This window comes from Podarcis muralis, chromosome 3 (genome assembly GCF_964188315.1).
Source record: "Podarcis muralis chromosome 3, rPodMur119.hap1.1, whole genome shotgun sequence".
Lineage (NCBI taxonomy): Eukaryota > Metazoa > Chordata > Lepidosauria > Squamata > Lacertidae > Podarcis > Podarcis muralis.
The window spans coordinates 31,560,088-31,579,473 of NC_135657.1; the positions used below are offsets into that span (position 1 = coordinate 31,560,088).

Consider the following 19,386-nt stretch of genomic DNA (forward strand, 5'->3'; position numbering starts at 1 on the left):
TACAGTAAACTTTGGTATAGCCTATCTTGTAACATGGCCCATTGGCAACTATGGAAAGCATAAGAATAAACATCAGATTAAATAAACTGAGGCACTAGCCACCTCTAGCAAATATGCTGTCATACTTTCTCTTGCAGATGTGTTTGAAATGCTTATCTTTACAATTAGGTTTGAGCCTATCACACTTCCCACTTAACACATAGGATTTATTGATGAAAGAGAATGTGGTCATTATGCAAATACACACCTGCAACAAAGCAGGTGATCCTTATGGTATGGTTAGATAGCAAAAACTAGTTTTACATTTGCTGAAATGACCACTATAAACTTTACATGTAGTCTTTGGCTGGTCTCTTATATTTCATTCTTTGCAGACACTTTAAATCCCTTGTCTGACATTTTAAATCCACCATGTAGATTCCAATACACATCACACAGAAGGAGCTCCTATAAAATGCCTGCCTTTTCTTGTTTGCATGACAAAAAGGGAATAGTAAATCCAGCAATTGGAGGAGATAATCACCACTGTGTGAAAAAGAGTTCAATCCACATTTTTTTCTTTCTAACTGAGCTTCAACTGTTTGCCTAATAATTTTACGTTACCTGTTGAGCTCATAAATCTGCTTCCAATACACATTTGGCATTAAAGGGTTTTCTTTCTATTAGACTGGACATCAGACATGAAAGAAAGCACTTTCTAATCTAGGGTCCCTCACTGCAGTACACCACCAGAAGATGGTATTTATCATTAATGCTTAACAGACCTTAACACATACCGCTTAAATCCATGAAAATAATGAGCAGGTGATTCAGAACTTCGTTCACACTTTTGGGTAGAGTACTTCTGTGGTGACAGCAATAGTCAAAGTTCATGCTTGCTTTGTAAGTCCTGATTCCAAAAGTGGATAGCTGTATTAGATAACTCTGTTTCTATTCCTTCAGAATACACAAAAATGCTTTATGATCTCTTCCCTGGAAAATGGGCTATGAAGGTCTTTTTGTATCCATGCCTAAGGATTGGGTATTTCATCCTGCATTAGATTGGTTAAAAGAAAATAATACTCAGGGGGTTTATTTCACAGGGTTTGAGACGTCTAACACAGGTGCAGTTAAAGATTTCAAGTTTGCATTTCAATCATGCTGTTTGGGCTATCCAAATAAATCCTGCTACTTTCACACAGTACAAAATTCTCTCATGGAAGACACCTTCCCTCCCTTTTAAAAACTTAAATTATTTGCTTACAGGGCAGCTGGGCATGCTACAAAATGCAGTGCTGGTGTGACTGAAGCCACCTGCCATCTTATTTTGCCCAGAGTCACTGTCTACATTTATGAGTTTGTGAGTCTGTGTTCTGAGTCCTTTAAGACTCTAGCAAAGCTCCTGCAAACAGGTGATAATTATGGTCAGGTGGTGGTGGGGATTCTTGTGAGTACACAATTGCCATGTAAGGGATCTCTCTAGGACTACAGTAGGTCATGACCAATGATGTTTTACAATTATGGTGTATTTTTTTTAAAAAAATATATATTACATTTGTTTGGAATTGTACATTCCTTTTTATTAAAAGCTCATTGAAAACCTACCATTCCAATGAACTGAAATTTATTTTTCATAGAAAGCATTGCTGAGTATAAAAGCATCAAACACTTATGCTGTGAACACATTACACATAACAGTACGGGAGAAATGTATCAAGACAGAGTATTGCATAAGAAGCAACAGGATTGTGGCTAGTGTGTGTGCTCTGCTTCTCAAACCAGTGATGGGAGCACACTTGATGCAGGGTACATGAGAGTGTGGAAGAACAAGTGTTGGTGATAGAAAATCAGCATGGCCTGCAAAAGCAAGTCCTGCCTCTCTAAAACCTTTTAGAGTGTCAACAAGCATGTGTGGATAGGGGTGATCAGGTTGACAGTGTACACTTGGATGCTCAAATGCTCCTGAGTAAACATAATGGGATAAGAATACAGATTATTTTGGGTCAGTAACTGACTAAAGAGCAGGAAGCAGAGAGTAGTAATAAATTGACAGTTCTCATATTGAAAGGATGTAAGAAGTGAAGTCCCTCGAAGGATCCTTATTTGAACTGAAACTTTCTAACTTGTTCATAAATGACCTGGAGTTTGGGGAGAATAGTGAAGTAGCCAAATCTATAGAAAACACCATATTATTTAGAGTGTTAAAAGGTATTGAAAAGAGCTCTGAAAGGATCTTTCCAAACTAGATGAAAGGGCAAATTCAGTTCAATGTAAACAAGTGTAAAGTATTGCACATCGGGGAAGGGGGTGAACCTAACTTCACATATACACTGTTGTGGTCTAGCCCAGTGTTTCCCAACCTTTTTTGGGCAAAGGCACACTTGTTTCATGAAAAAAATCTCGAGGCACACCACCACTACAGCCCCGTGACGTCAGCGCGCAGCGTCATGCCGGGAGGGACGCACGAAAGTGTAAGATTCAATTTTTTCCCCTCCCCCTTGCCTTCCTTCTGTGCCAACCGCCAAAAAGCCAAGAATCGCAGGACCGCCGGCGGAGGGGGGGAGGGCGAGCGGAGGCAGCGGCGAGCCCTGTTCCTCCCCATCCGCCCCATTCCGTGCAAGGAGCGCGAACAGGTGTGAGAAGGGGGTCAAACCTGCGGGTCGGCACCGGGGAACCTCCAAGCTTTGGGGGTGGGGGGGAGGAGGCAGCAAAGCGAGGCAGGAAGGAGAGTGCGGCTTGGCGAAGTACTCGGCGGCGAAGGCCAGCAGGTCCGGCGGCCGGTGCCACAGCACCTCCACCGTGTAGCCCTGCAGCAGCTCAGTCAGACCCGGCGGGATCTCGATGCTCATCTTGTAGCCGAGGCGCGCGGGAGACTCAACGGACGGGCCCGGGAGAGAGAGAGAGAGAGAGAGAGACACACGACGGAGAGAGAGCGGGAGTCCCTGCTCGCCGTCGCCACCGCTACAACTACTGTGGCGGTTGGTCGTGGTCGTCGTCGCCGCCGCCCACCTCTATCTATCTCTCCCCCTCAGCTTTCTACGTGGGCCTCGAGCCGGAGGTGGGGGGTGGCCGCCGCCGCTTTCTCCGCCTCCACGTCCTGCCTCCTCCTCCTCGAGCCCTCCGTCAGCCCTGAGGGAACCGCCGCGCTCGCGCCGCCGCTCTCTGACACGCGAGAAAGAGAAAGGAACGGAGCGGCGGGGTAGTCGGGGGAAGGAGGGGCCGGAATGGAAGCGCGAGGCGAGCTGCGCATGCCCAGCAGGAAGCGGCGGAGAACGCCACAGAGAGAGAGAGAGAAGCAAGGGAGGGCGGGGAGTGGGCGGGAACACGCTTCATGCGTCACAATAACGGACAAGAGGCGCTCGAGGGATAGATTAGGACCTAATTTGACTTTTACAAAAAAAAAAAATCTTTCGAATTTTCCCCACGGCACACCAGGCAAAATCTCGTGGCACACTAGTGTGCCGCGGAACAGTGGTTGGGAAACACTGGTCTAGCCTAACCTAGTTCACAGGGTTGTAAGGTAAGGTTACTAGACGTCCCCATTTCCCATTGAAGTTGAAAAGTGTCCCCTGATTCATTGAAAAAAATCTGGTAACCTTATATAATGTAATGATATAATAAGGAAAGAGAGAACAGTATAATAATAACAAACAGGAAGCTGAAGCAACTATGAGGAAAGGTATTCAGTTTAGCAACAAGTGAAATAAGGAGGAAACATGATAGAGGGTTTTCAAAACCATGGTTGGTGTGGAAAAAGTACATAAGTTGGCCTTCCTCTTTCATAATACTAGGATTTTCCAATGAAGCGGAGTAGTGGAAGATTCAGGACAAACTGAAGCACTTCGACATACAGAGCATAGTTATGGAATTTGCTTTCCCAAGATGTCACGATGGCCACCAAGTGATTCCAGAAGGGATTAGACAAATTAATGGAAGGTAAAGCTAAGCTGTGAACCTGTATTTGCTATCTACAGGATGAGAGGCAGCATGCCTCTGAATACCAGTTGCTGTGGAGCACAGAGTGGCTGGGGCAACCCAGTCAGATGGGCAGCATATAAATAATAAAAGTATTATTATTAAGGAAGGAAGAACAGCTGCTCTTATGCTCTGTTTGTGGGCTTCCTATAAGCAACTGGCTGAATATTGTGGGGAACAGGATGTTGGACATGATAGCATGGGCATAGCCAGGATTTTTCGGGGGGGGGCAGGCATTTTGTTGCGGGGGCAGAACCTCAGTTTGCTGTGTATTTTTATTTATTTTTATTGATTGGGGGGCAGCTGCCCCCCCTTGGCAACGCCCATGCATGATAGTGTATATACAGTATGATCAAGCAGAGCTCTCCATATGTGCTTAATTTTTCAGTAACTATGCTTTTTTTGCTATGAATGGAAATGTCACAGAGATTAACAAGGCAAACGTTCCCCATATTAGAAGGATAATAACCCCCGAGGAAAGGAGTTCATTGTTGCTTTGTTCCCTCTCAAAGATGGTTGTCTTCTGTAATAAGTGGTGTTACTGCAGTAATGGGATTTTACCAGGTTTTTCTCCTGAAAAACAATGTGGTAGTTGAATACTGCCTTAAATGCCCAACCTGTATGTTTCAGAAATCTAACATTCAACCTTGCCTGGTTCAAGGAGATAAACTACTGAAGTGTTATGATTAATGACTATTAAACAGCAGCAGCAGCAGCAACAACAACAACAACAGTGTAACTGTAGTAATTCATTAACTTGGCAAAAGAAAGTACTTGAACTAGAGAGATTGTTCTGGACTTTTTTTTTAAATGTAGCTATTGTTAGGAGAATTAATATGTTACAAGTTATAGTGTGTTCCATCTTTATGATCAAATTTAAGGAATTCTGTATGATCCATGTAGCATTGAGCACGTTGGCTATCTATGTGAACACCACAGATCTGCACCCGGCAGAAAGGCAGTTTAGTTGCTCTCAACACTGGCATATATCTCCACTGATATCCACAAGACTTTGCATGAGGTTTTCTGGATTATGAAGCAGGACCTAATATTAATCTTATTAATAACAGTAATTGATGTGATTTACAAATGCTAAGTGGTCCGAGAATTAGTCCCAACCCTCCCGCCCTGCCCAGTTTATGTATTCACTGCACAAAAAAGGTGTCACAGCGCACTTCATAATGTTGCCATGTCTTTTCCTTCATGGAGATTCGGCAGACAACAACAGAATGACTGGAGGAAACCTGAGTTGTTTGGGGCCACAGAGAGCTTTGGGAACGTGTAGAGAGTCTTCTAAATATTTCTGTTTTAAGTTCAAATGCACTGGAAGGTGTTACTATAGCTTGGATGTATCAAAGGGGATGTAACACTTCCAAGCCCCCTGCCTCACTTCCGCTTGTGGAATTTGTAATGCCAGTGGGATCAGACTTGCTATATAAACCCACCACATTAGATCCCTTTCCCATTCAGGCAGCTTGAAACCTTGCAGAGCTGTCTCTTCTTCGCCAAGAACAGCTTGTGCTGAGGAGAGAGAAAGAGAGAGAGAGATTTAGGGGCTCTTCTCCCCACCGATAGCTAGGCAAAGGATGGCTGTGAATCTCAGATTCTTGGTAACCTGTGCTCTCATCATAGCTGCCACCGCGAATGGATTTACCCAGAAAGGACTCAAACAGATATTGCTGGATAAATTAGGGCTTCCTGAGGTCCCTGCTCTTCAGAGGACAGACGTGGAAAATCTGGTCATTCCGGAAAATACAAGGAATAAATACATGTCTATGCTGAAGCGCCGCCGAGAGAAGCGGAGAGCGATGCCAAGTCTGGCTGGAATCCTTCGAGGAATTCCTGGCAACGCAGGTAAACTTTGCTGTTATCGTCACAAGGAACTAAAAGCAAGTCAGTCCTAAACTGAAATCGGCATCAGGTCTAGAATTTTATAGATTCAGGCTGTGTAATAACTATTATGCAAATCACTGTAACAGTATCTCTCAGAAATGCAGACCTAAATTTATACCCAAAGATTAATTTTTCAGCTTAAGTCTCTCTGTATATACAATACATTTGTCCTAAATGTGATAAGGTGGTGCAATAGACTTGTTTAACAATTAAACAGGATTGATTTCAGGGAATGTATACCTCTTGAATAAGTTTCTCATGCTTCATGTTATTATGGATTATATTGCAAGTGGTATTCATACAGTTAATCTGCTATTAGAAATTCACTGGATTAATTTGCATCCCTTTCCTGAAGGGCAGCACAATCTTAAGATTTGCTGAGTCAAAAGGACATATTCTCAAGTAACAATGCAATCGTATCCATACCTACGAAGAAATAAGCCATACTGAGTTCAATGAGGCTTGCAAGGGAAGTGGGTGTAGGATTGCCCACTCCTTAGCCTGCTTACTGTATCTGTACTTCCTTTATCTAATTTCTTACATGTATATTCCATCTTTCTTCCATGATGGAACTGAAGGCACTGTACATGTAGCTTTCAGGCTACATGACACCCATCCAGGCATTGACCAGACCAGACATGCTTGCTTTAGCAATGTACATTCGGGGGGAGACTGAAGGTTTAAAATAGTCATTAGGTGGAAAAAATGACTATATACTGTATGGTAGCTGGTTTAACCATTAACTCATGATGGCTCTAAGTACATAGGGAACCTCTTATTTATGGGTTCCATCCACACGGTGAGTTGTACTATTTCTCAACAACCAAGGGAGTGTGTGACACAATTCAACTCACTATGCTAGTGACCGTGTAGCACATAGTTACTTAGTGTATTATCTAGCACAATTATCTCTCTTTTTTTAATGAAGAAAGGCACCAGAGGCACCTTTATATGATCTCTGTTTGTGTTTTATGTACTAAGCTCGCAATGCAGAAAGTATTGCAATTGGAGTAAAAAAATTGGGGGGGGGGGTAACTGTTGCCTTTCTCACTGATTCTTGCTGTGTAGTTGACACAGTCCATACTAGCGCATATTTCCATCACCCAGAGGGTGGGAGAGAGGAACAGTGTGGGATGAAGTTGCAGAGGAACAGAGGAACAGTGGAGAGTAGATTCGCACTGAGTACCAATCTGCCATATCTTCAGAACTGATGTCCAGTAAATAATGTAACTGCAACGTGACTTCATAGCTTTTGTAGACAACTCCTTCCAGTGCTAAGCTATTCTTAAGAAGATTTTCCTGATGCATAATTTAAAACCTTTTTTTTCTGTTATTTTAAAATAACAGCCTGCATTTATACAGAACCAAAAGACAAAATGTCCCAAACTGGGAAAAACAACCTATTAAACTGTCTTTCTCTTTATCCACTGGGGTGCACATGAAGAAGATATGATTGATCTGTCACAGGAATGAGGAACTTGTGACCAGTCGGATGTTGTTGGACTGACCACTGGACCAGTTGGCTGGGGCTGAAAGGAATTGGTGTCCAATAATATCCGGCGGGTCAGATGATTCCTCTCCCTATTCTGATGTAACATAAAAGGAAAGTCTTTGTTTTAAGTGACAGATGAAAACAATGATGAATGTAAGTGTTTCGGTTTTTTCCAAATGCATAACAGATATTCCTGGAGACATTCTCTATTCAGACACCACCCGTCAAAAACTTATCTTCGACATGGAAGGCAGGATACCAGCAAACAGCGAAGTCACCATGGCTGAGCTGAAGCTTTTCAAAAAGCCCCTGGAGAGGAAACACCTGCCCATCAAGCCATCTCATCGGCCAGTCATGAATGCCAGGGTGAGCGTGTACTGGGTGCAGCCCCAAGAGAATGGCACCAACCGGACCTCTTTGATTGATTCCAGGTATGAAGGAGGAGTCTAATCTAATGGCCCAGGAGAGGTGCACTTGAATAGAACCACACTCAGCAGGGCTGTTTCAAGGGCAGAGGGGGCAAGCCTTCTCTCAGATATAAGCATGGTTTTCAAAATGTCTTCATTTCCTTACAGTATTTCCCAGATCAGATCATTTATTAAGATGATCATCATAATTGTTATTTTCTTGAAGAGCTTGTCTGCCTAATCTGTTGCTCTGCAATTACAAAAGCAGGGTTTACCTGTTTACCTCATTGTCAGGCATACATCTTAATGCACCCTGGGGGAGGGGTGTATAAAGAATTGTTACTTATAAGGGAAACCTTTATGCAGAAGTTCAGATCAAGAGTCTGCAGTCTAGGCTTTTACAGCATTTCTAACCTAAGTGAATTTTATTTTGCCTTTTAAACTGAGGTGCCTTTTCCACCCAAGTGCAGAATGCAATATGTGAATAGGTTCTGAGATCAGGCAAAAGTCCTATTAGTTCGGTTCCTTGTTTGAAAACTAATATTGTATACTCACTCATTCCAGTGTTTTTCTTTCAATTTCAGTCTGTTATTCTGGAATAAAGAAGCTAGTAGATATCTCCCCGTATATGTGTTTTTATTCTAGGTTCTCTCTCCACTATTAACCCATTTTTGTCCATTTAGGTTAGTTCCACTTATGGAGTCTGGCTGGAGGAATTTCGATGTCACCCAGGCAGTGCATTTTTGGCTAAAGACCAAGATGCAGGGGCCGATGCTCCTGGAGATCTGGATTGAAGGAGAAAGATTAGGCAGCTATGCCTCTGAAATGGCCAAAAGTGTGCGCTTTACTTCTCAGGATCCTTCAGACAAAGCACTGGGCAAGCCTGAGTTGGTGCTTTATACCCTTAACATGGAAGACTATGGGTAAGTTTCAAACTTTAATCATATTGGTGACCGGGGAGACAAACTCAGGCACAGTTTAGATAGCCCTTAAACCCAATCCAAACCATGTTTTCTCAAAAGTAAGCTCAGTTGATTTTGCTCAGTATTGCAGTCCTATAGCATGACAATAGGCATGTTTACTTTCCTTGCTGTGTTTAGTGGGAGAATTGGGTTTCACAATGTGTACTTTTGGAACTGATCTTGAGATATCATCCACCTCGCATTGCTTTTAAAAGATGCAATGGTTGCATTGGATATACAGCTATCTATACCATGGTACACATAAATCCTGACATTCAACTAATTTCTTCCAAAAGCTGCTGATTACTGCTACATTCTTGCAGTATACTGGAGACAAACAATTACACAAACCATTATGAGAGAGAGAAAATCCTAACCCATTTGGGAGTAAGCTGCATTGAATTCAATAGGACTTACCTTGGAGTAGACACGGTTAGGATTGTGTTGCAAGTGAATCTCTCTCTCTCTCTCTCTCTCTCTCTCTCTCTCTCTCACACACACACACACACACACACACACACACACAGAATAGGTGAAACAAATTATGTTTGGTTCATTAAAACAGTGCCCAATGTTTTATTAGGGAGAAATATAGATTTTACCATTGCTAAACTGTGTGATGCAGTGGATAGAGTGGACCAGGGAGTCCAGGGTTCAAATCCCTGCTCACCTGGAGACCACTGGGTGAGTCTGGATCAGTTGCCATCTTTTGGTCCAGAGTTGAGGTACCTGGGGCCCTCAAGTTGTTGTTGGACTCCAACTCCCATCAGACCCAGCTAGTATGGTTAAGGATGATGGGAGTTGCAGTCCGGCTACATCCAGACGGCCACAGGTTCCCCACTCTCATCTTAGGGTACTAACCAAACCGTCAGCATCAGGGCTTTGTGGAGTAGCAGGACATTCACGCCCCTGCTGCTCAGGGCAACCAAGGGGTGCAGGTGAGGGACAGGACGGTGGGGTCTAATGTTGTTATGTGACAGCAGTGAGTCCAGTTCATGGCTCAGCCCTGCCTCCTCTCTGCCCTCAGAACACTCAATTTCATGGCTTTCTACTGTCTCCCTCTGGTTAGGCCTACTGCCCACCCACACATTTGGAGGGCAGAAGGGGAAAGTTGACAACATCAGCACTGGCCGGTGGGAGGTCGGTTTAGTTGGAAGAAGAGTCCCCTCCACCTAACCCAACCCTTCTTCCCCACGTTTGGCATAAGGAGAGGTGATTGGATTTCTCTGCCCTTCTAACCCACTTCACATAGTTGTTGTGAAGATACGTATGTATGAAGCCATGTGGGAAGATACCACGTGTGCCTCAAAAGGGTAGTAGACAATCAAATACATACCAACACTTAAACACTAGAAGAATAAGCATGTTTGGGCCAGTTCTAACATTTGTAAGCTCCAGATTGTCTCTAGCTCAGGTCTTTCCACATCTCAGACATAAAACTATCTGCTTTTCGGCAGGGGACCTGGAGACTGTGAAGGAGGAACCCTGACTGAGAAGACTGCCTGCTGTCGCCAGGAACATTACATCAATTTCCGAGAGCTGACCTGGACACAGTATTGGATTATTGAGCCGGCCGGCTACCAGGCTTACCACTGTGTGGGTGGCTGCCGGCAACCCAAGAACTTGCTGCGGCATTTCGGCTACGGAGAGAGAACCTGTGCTGTGGTGGAGAGCTCTCCGCTCCCCATGATGTATCTTGTCAAGAAGGGAAACTACACTGAAATTGAGGTGGCAGAGTTCCCTAATATGATTGTAGAAAAATGTGGCTGCATCATGGACCATATAGCAGCCGTCTAGCCACACACCAAACACAGAATGGCAGAAAGGCAAGAGGTAGCCTGTTACAGGGTGCTCTTTTCCTTGTTTAGTTCTCCTAATTCTAACCACATATCACCCGTGGCACACTGAATTCGGTTGCTGGTCTTCTTCATACATTTGAACAATAATTTGGTTCCTCTCCTGTCATAGGTATACAATTTTGTAGTCGCAAATGCAGGTTCTTCCAATCTGGATAGAATTTTGCAGCGTATAACTTGTATATCTGCCTTTCATGGCCATGATGGCTGTGCTCTACCTCCACTGTTGCAGATAGGATGCCTTTGTACAAGAGGTTGCTGGGAATCTCAAGTGGGAAGAGTCCTGCTTGTGGGCTTCTCATAGGTATCTGGTTGACCACTGTGAGAACAGGATGTGGGACTAAATTGGCCTTTGGTCTTACTGGGTTCTTATATTCTATTTACTGAGAGTTTGTTTGTTTGTTGCTGGGCTTTCATTTTCCATGGCAGAGCAGCAAAGTAGGATATAATCCCAAATTCAGTGAGCGATAGCAGTTTGTTAAAAGCTGTCAGCACCAGAGAAAGATTGCTGGAGTAGATGGATTTTTCACTGGTCCTTCATGACAGTTCTTCTGTCATGTGGTGTAGTGGTTAAGAGCGAGTAGACTCTTAATCTGGTGAACCGGGTTCGCATCTCCGCTCCTCCACATGCAGCTGCTGGGTGACCTTGGGCCAGTCACACTTCTCTGAAGTCTCTCAGCCCCACTCACCTCACAGAGTGTTTGTTGTGGGGGAGGAAGGGAAAGGAGAATGTTAGCCGCTTTGAGACTCCTTCGGGTAGTGATAAAGCGGGATATCAAATCCAAACTCCTCCTCCTCTTCTTCTTCTTCTTCTGTTCTTACTAACAAAACACCCATCAAAACAAGGGATAGGCATCTGTATGATGAGAGGACAGCATCCTACAAGGAGCACTTTGGGATGAATTGTATGTGTCTCCAAGCAGAGTCCTACAGCACCTCTTGCAGGATCCCTGTGGGTAAAGACTAAGCCCTTGGTCTCAGGGATGGAGGGCAGGTTTACTTTCACTTGCGACAGTGTGCAGTGTAACTTTCTCCCATGGCAGTGAATGGCTGCAATTCACTCCTGTGGAGAAAAAGTAAAGGGATGTATTGAGGGTAGAGGTTTTCAAGCTTTTTGAGTGCATGGCTCCCTTGACCAATACCATTCTTTCTGCAGCACCCCTGTGGGGCTCAGGAGCCCAGTTATGTCACCCTTGCCTGCCAAGCTGAAAGCCTCTCACCCTTTTTCAAACACCCTCCCTTTTGCAATGTTCCCTCAGCCTCCTCTCCTCTCGCCTCTCCTTGGGAGTCCTCCAGGCAGCTGCCGCAGCCACCCCAGCCTCTGAGCCACCTCAGCTCCTAGCAGCCAGCACCCCCTGGCCAGCCCCAGAGGCACCATTTCCCTGGGGAGCTTGTAGCCAGGGCTGCTGCAATAAACAGCTGTGTTAGCCCACTTGCCCACTGAAACCAAAAGAGTTTTCAAAGTGTGTCACCTTTCCTGGATCACACCCATTATTTCCCAGCTGCACTGATTTTAGTGGGCGAGTACAGTGTGTAGTTAAATATCTCCAGTTGAAATCAATGGGTCTTTAAAAGTGGTCAGTTTTGACTGGATTGTGGCCATCTATAGATAGTGAACTGAGGTTGGCAGATTTGACTATTAAGTTGAACTTGCTCCCAGACCATGACCAACATTCTGCCCATGACAATCAGACCATATTATTATACCACAAACTATCTTAGGAATCATAAAAAGCACTTACCTATTAATAATATAGAATCCATATATTATTCTCTGTCCTTATTTGCTATCTCCATCAGAAGGCTGATCTATGTACCTTATGGGTTAAAAAGTGAGCCAGAAACCCTGTAATAAGTGGGACTTGTGTGTAAGGATGCTTGCTCCATATGATTGCAAGATCTCGTCCTTTTTTATTTGTAACATACAAACAATGTGATTGATGAGTTTCCCCTGAATTTTGTACATCTTGACATACTAGGAAAAACAATAAAATATACAATGAATACAGTGGATTATTTTATTTGAATCTTTAAAAATATGCACACAGACAATAACTGTTTTATAATTTGGATAATGTAGTCTGTTTTGAATGGGGCTTCCAAGGCTTTAAAATAATCCTATTTAAAACAAAAAAATAAAAACAAGAAAGGAGCTACAATCTAATCTTTGTAAGGGACTGCAAAACAGATGGATATGTGCAAACAGAATAAGTCTGTGGAACTGGCTGTAATTCACTTACCTGAGAGTAAGTTCTATTGAACCTAGAGGAACTTACTTCTGAGTAGACATGCCTAAGATGGCAGTGTAAGAAAAGTGGTGGTGGAGAGGCTGCAGGAAATTTATTTATTTCGTGTATTACATTTATATCTCATCTTTCCTCCATGGAGCTCAAGGTGGCTCCCCATTTGAGCCTCACAACAACCCTGTGAGGCAGGTTAGGCTGAGAAAGTTACTGGCCCAAGGTCACCCAGTGAGCTTGATGGTTGAGTGGAGATCTGAACCCTGTTCTCTCTGGTCCTAGCCATTTAAGCACTGCACCACACTGTCTCTCCAAAGCATAAAGTAATTTGACATTCCCCTATATTGTTGTCACAAGTAGCACACTTACATTTAGGCAATTACAGAATACATTGCACCATCTCCACATCCAGTTGTGATCTGGGATCAAAGGAGTCGCAAAACATTTCCTTATAACCTAATTGTGACTGTAGCAAAGTTTTCTATGATGCTATGTGGTGTCGTGCAAAGAAATTGGAAGTTGGCAATGAATTGGGCAAGAGAACAATATCAGGCTGTTTTTATATGTGACAACTGCAGCAAGAGTATTACTGGCATAGAAATGGAAGCAGGAAGAACTACCGACGAAAGAGGAATGGCAGATGAAACTAATGGACTACGCAGAATTGGATGACAGGGAGCATTCCAAACCAGCGGGAGCAGAAATTCTTGAAAGATTGGACTAAATATGCGAGTTATTTGAAAGACAATTGTAATCAATTGTCTACGCTTGTAGGACTACAAGAAGTTTTGTAAGGAGAACGATATGAAATATTGCAGAAAAGATTTATGAGAATGGATTTTAAGTTATGGATTATTAAAAGTAATAGTTAGGTCAGATAACAAATGTAAGATTAAGAGATGAAGTTTAAAAATCATTAGACATGGCTGATGGAAGTCTCAGGTTAAAATAGCCAAAAGGCTGTATGAGATGATATGTTCTGTTTGGAAAATATATGTAAAAACTAATAAAAATGTATATTTAAAAAAAAGAGAGAACAGTATCAGGTGCCAACTTCACAAGTGTTCAATAGAACAAATCACGTGAAAATTGGCCTGTGCCGCATCCTTTGAATGCAAAGTACCAAGGTCTGAAATTGTTGACACTAGATATGTGTCTAGTTGAGCAGATCCAGGACCCACTATGTATTTAGTTTGGTATTTTGGATAGCAATGAGGGGGAATGGGATGAACAGAGGAATGCAGGAAGCTGTCTGATAATAAATCCAGTATTGACTGGCAGGTAGGGGGTTTTCCCAGCCTTACCTGGAGGTCATGAGAATTTGACTAGGGCGATTTGCATCCCAAAGCAGATGCTGTCCCACAGACCTATGACCAAAGTATATGTCAATACTGAGTAGGATTCTGCCTTTATTAGCATTAGGAACTTCAGATCCGGGAGTAGTCTGAAAGCTGTAGGTAACAAAAAGAAAGCTTAACAATGGACACCCACCCAGGGCAAGGTAGCCAGTCATAATCCTCAAACCATACATCACAAAGGTGGGAGGTCCGTTCTGATTGGTTTCCACAAACCCTTAAAGCTGGACAGTCTATACAGTACCTAAGTTTAAAATGTAGAGATTAGATTATTCACTGCATTCACACTTTGTTTTTGTTCAGGAACCTTTATTCCATTCAGCTGACATGCTGCATTTTGAACCTTGGCCAGTCTTACTAAAAGATTGTTTATTAATGCAAACAAGCGACAGAGGATGTGGACTTCCGGCGAGGCAGCATGGCGGCAGCAGCAGAAGAAAAGAGCTCCTGAAGCCAGCCAGAGTAAAAGGCTCTGGTGACCGATTCCCGGACCCCCCAGAACTGCTGCTGCCAGCACTGCCAACGGAGAGGAATTGGGGGTGCCCGGGCATCTATCAAAGGAGCCAAAACACCCCCCCACGACCTTGATTGAGCCGGAAAGGCACCCGACCCCCCCCCCCCCAACAGCCAAGAGGAGCTCCAAAACCCGGAGGACAGTGGAACTAACGCAAAGAGGGAGAAAGAAAGGGAGAGAGGAAGAAGAAGAAAGAAAGAAAAAGGAGCCCCAAATTTACCGTTGCTGCCCCCATCTCTGCCGACGGGAAAGCAGAGGAGAGGTAGGTGAGCACGGTGAAGGCAAAATAGGCTTCGGGGAGGAAGGGAAAAAAAACAAAAACGCACGTGGCTGAGCCCTACCGGGAGCTCCAGCGGCAAGGAGAACACAGAGAAGCTGCATAACAAAGGAGACCACAGAAAAGAAAAAACAACCTTCCCCCCCCCCTTTTTTTTTTTTTAACACCCCCCTTTTTTTAACCCCTTCCTCCCCCTCCCTCCCTCCCTTTAAAGAAAATATATATATACATCTTTCTTATCCCTCCCCCCCCATATACCTACTTTTACCACTTTTCTTTTTAAAAGAGGGGCCACTGCTGCTGCAGCCACCCTTTATTTGAATCTTTACTTTTATTTCTATCTTTTCTACTCACTATTTAAAGACACACTTTTCCACACACACATCCTCAATTTAAACCTCATTTTATTTCCACCTCAAACCCCCCTCTTAAGATTTAAAATGGCAGTACCCAGAAAACAGCCCTGAACCATCACAGGCCATTTCCTGGGACTGCCACTCCGCCCCAGACTTTCCACTCTCTTTTACCTACCCTCTTTTACCTATACTTTACTCATTAAAAAAAAAAAAAATAAATAAAAAGCTCTATTTAAAGACACCCCCCCTTTTTTTTTTTTTTACCTTTAATTCTCATTTTTATCTTTTACCCGTACATTTTTGGTTGCTTTTCTGCAGACGGAGAGTGGTGGCGGTGGTTGGGGGGACATATTATTATTATTTTTTAAAAGACAGAGCAGAGCCATACAATTATTCTTCTTTTCTTTCTCTTTTTAAAGCTCTTGTTCGCCTGCTCCTGAGGGGGGAATCTATCGCCCCCAGCTACGACCACCACTCTCTTTTAAAACAAAAATTTCCTCCATATACCCATTTGGAGAACAAAAAATAACTGCATGGTTTTGTTTGATTTGTTTTTCTTAAGAATAATATTTCCCCCTGGTTATTGTTGTTATTTTTTGCTTGTGGGAAAGTAATTAAAAATGGAGGAAAATTAAACATATACCCTCTAATCTCTTGCATCTCTACCTGCTAACCCCCTTCCCTTTATATGAACTGTCTGTCCATTAGTCTACCCATCTCTGCTTACCTGCCCCCCCCCCCGCCTCGGCGGCACCGCTGAGGCACCTACAGAAGCCCTAGAGAAGTTCTTAAAACACAGGCTAGAAGTGACACAAATGACCACCTAATCGAAACGTTCTGTAAAAGCCACCAGCCAACAAAGCCTGATCAGCTCAGCAACCCAACAATACCCAGGAATCACCACTGCCACAACTCCTAACCATCACACGCCCAACCCCAAGAGGACGCCAAGCCAACCTCAAACCAAAACCATCAGGGAGACCGAGATGACACCAACCAGGGAGATGGCAAACAATGCTAAGATGGTAGCTCCCCTTCAAGATGATGACCACCCAATAACGAAACGAGATCTGAGGGAAATGGAAGCACGATTAGAAGAAGCACTGAAGGCCACAATGGCTCCCATGCAGGTACTAATCAACAATCTAACCTCCAAAGTGGAAGCTCTAGAGAACAAGAACCAAATGCAAGAAAGAATAATAGAACAATACCGGGAGGAGAACGCACGTGTGAACAAGAAACTGGACGAACTGGTAAACCAAATGGAAGCAGAACACAACGAGATGAAAATTAAGCAAGCCGACCTTGAAGACCGCAATAGACGTTGTAACATCCGCTTCCGCAACTTTCCTGAAAAAACAGAGGAGAAAAGCCCAGCGGACCTAATTATACGCTGGCTGAAAAACACAATCCCAAGCCTGAAACTTGAGGCAGAGGACTTGGAGAGGGCTCACAGAGCCCTAAAACCTATGCCAAAACCCAGCGCCCCCCCAAGAGACATCATTGTATGTTTCACACGCTACCGAAAGAAGGAAGAAATATGGCACCAACTCAGAAACTCAAGCAACCTTCGATATGGAGAAACCCCCATTCTGGCCTTACAGGACCTATCGCAGGATACCCTAAACCGGAGGAAAAGCCTGCGCCCATGCACCCAGCGTCTCCAACAAGCAGGGATCAAATACCGATGGGGCTTCCCCTTCCGCCTCATTGTAACAACGAACACAACACAACACATGGCTACCAACATACCCGAGGCCCTGCAACTACTAAAGAACCTTGAACTCGACCTCCCGCCGGAATGGAAACCGACAAACCCACCAAGTGACAGCCCCAACCACGAGGAAACAACAGCAAACAACTGGACAATGGTACAGAAGAAAAAGATACAACAGAAGCGGCGCAACAACGCAAACCAATACAGGCAAGCATCATGCTCAGAACCGTCCCGCCGGCCATACGACACAAGAAACCAGACCAAGATCAACCAAACCAACTCATCGCAGATGGACAACCCTACAACAACAACAACAACCCCGGCTGAAAGAAGCAACCAGGAAAAAACCACAAACTGAAGGACTGGTGATTCCCCCCCCTTTTTTTCCCCTCCCCCCCCCCAAAACATAGATTTAGTTAACACCATCAACACCCCCCCCAGCCCCGCACCCCCACAGAAATCCCCACCCCAACACCAGTCCATACGACATCAACCACATTCCCCATCACCCACACCTTCAACATCCTCATACTCCATACTAAGGAAAAACAACTCCAACCTTAATAACACAACCCACAATCAGGCTAAAATCTGATACCCAACCAGCACTATGGTGGCACCAGAGCGTACCAGCACCCACATCCCCACCCCAACACACCAACAATGTTGCTCATAATACTGGCAACACTGCTTACAAACCTTATACCTGACAGCGACGTTACAAAGTCACTTCACACTGTCTCGCTGATCACCCCCTATCGCAGACAACAGGGGGGACGGCCTGTCCTTGAACACGGCCTTCCACACCAGCTGAGACCTAGGACCAACTGGCTAAATGCCAGATGGCCCAAAATACCCCAAACAAACACCTATATGACTACATATAGGAAACTCCCTACAACTTACCCCCTACTCTTTAACCCAAATCTCACTCTAATCCTACTAGCCCCCCATCCACCACACCCTAGGTCAGCGCAACCCCACTGGTTCTTTAAACAACACGAAGAGAGAGACACAAGACAACCCGAACGGGTTGGCATGGAATCGCCCCACATAATAGATAAACAAAATGGCTAACCTAAAAGCAATTACATTAAACGTGAGGGGGCTGGGAAACCCCATCAAAAGAAAACGCATCACCTCATACATAAACACCATGAAACCACACATCACCTTCCTACAAGAAATACACAATCCACCCAAAGGCAGCAAACTCCTGAGCGACCCCCGCTTTAGTCAACAGTGGGTCGCACAAGGCTCAGGGAAAGCCCGTGGTGTAGCCATAATACTCAGTAGGGACCTGAACTTCACTGCCACAACAGTCCTCAAGGACAAAAAAGGCAGATTCATTTTCGCTAAAGGGACACTAGATGGCAAAATCAAACTGACAATCGGCTCCATATATGCCCCAAACACGAAACAACTAGAATTCTTCCAGAAAACACTAAACAAATTCCTCTCCTTCTCTGAAGGGGAAGCAATCCTAGGAGGGGACCTCAATCTAAATATGAAAGGTATATCCCTGAAAGATATCCACCCCACAACCCCATGGGCAACCTTCCTCCGAAGGAAACCCCCAACAACCAGGAACTCTTACAAGTTACTAAAAATGCTAAAAAACAGGGGTCTCTATGACATTTGGGGTGAGCAAAACCCGGGAGACATCAGCCATACATTCCAATCGGGACGCCATGATACAGTGTCCAGACTGGACAGCATTCTACTCACACAGGGTCTGATTCCCTCAGTAGAATCAACAAACATAGGTAACATTAAAATCACAGATCACGCCCCAGTAGAAGTCACTGTTAAAATAGGAGAAGGAACACAAACCACCCCATCCTGGTCCTTCAGTCCCATCCTAACTACAAACAAACAAATTAGAGAGAGTCTCACAAAAACCCTCCAAAACTACTTCAAAGAAAACGATGTAAACAATACAACAACCCCCCTCCTATGGGACGCAATGAAAGCGGTCACCAGAGGAGCTTGCATAAAAGAGAAAACATTCCTTAAAAAACAAACCTCCTCAAAAATTAGCAAAATAGAACAAGACATCACAGCCCTCTCATCACGCTACAAACAAACAGGATCTAAAAAACTCCTCAAACTTATAGAACAGAAAAGGAGAGAACTAGACTCCTTAGAAATCAACAAAACAATGATCAACATTCTATACTCTAAACAACGTTTCTATGAATATGGAGGGAAAAACTCCAGAATACTAGCAAATAGATGTAGGAAAAAAGCACTCAAAACAAGAATACACTGCATCACCAAAAAAGACGGCAACATAACATTCTCCCCCAAAGAAATAATTTCAGAATTTGCAGAATTTTACTCCAACCTATACACCTCCCATA

At 44.0% G+C, this 19,386-nt stretch overlaps 1 protein-coding gene across 2 annotated transcripts; it reads left to right on the forward strand.

Moving 5' to 3' along the window:
* The first annotated feature begins 3,776 nt into the window (after window positions 1–3,776).
* Window positions 3,777–13,726, forward strand: LOC114593364 (left-right determination factor 2). Of its 2 annotated transcripts, XM_077925621.1 has the most exons (5): window positions 3,777–3,915; window positions 5,587–5,808; window positions 7,527–7,770; window positions 8,430–8,669; window positions 10,166–13,726. In XM_077925621.1, exons 1-5 carry the CDS (start codon window positions 3,909–3,911, stop codon window positions 10,503–10,505), a joined length of 1,053 nt encoding a protein of 350 aa, XP_077781747.1. In that variant the 5' UTR covers window positions 3,777–3,908; the 3' UTR covers window positions 10,506–13,726. The 2 variants fall into 2 exon arrangements, with proteins under 2 accessions (XP_077781747.1, XP_028577552.2); XM_028721719.2 differs by lacking the exon at window positions 3,777–3,915 and having other exon boundaries at window positions 4,264–5,808.
* The last annotated feature ends 5,660 nt before the right edge of the window (window positions 13,727–19,386 follow it).

Bases quoted from the DNA above. Each gene is read 5' to 3' on its own strand.
- LOC114593364 (XM_028721719.2), top strand. From the start codon at position 5,541: ATGGCTGTGAATCTCAGATTCTTGGTAACCTGTGCTCTCATCATAGCT. The intron at 5,809-7,526 runs GTAAACTTTGCT...AATGCATAACAG, and splicing joins AGGAATTCCTGGCAACGCAG to ATATTCCTGGAGACATTCTC. The intron at 8,670-10,165 runs GTAAGTTTCAAA...GCTTTTCGGCAG, and splicing joins CTTAACATGGAAGACTATGG to GGGACCTGGAGACTGTGAAG.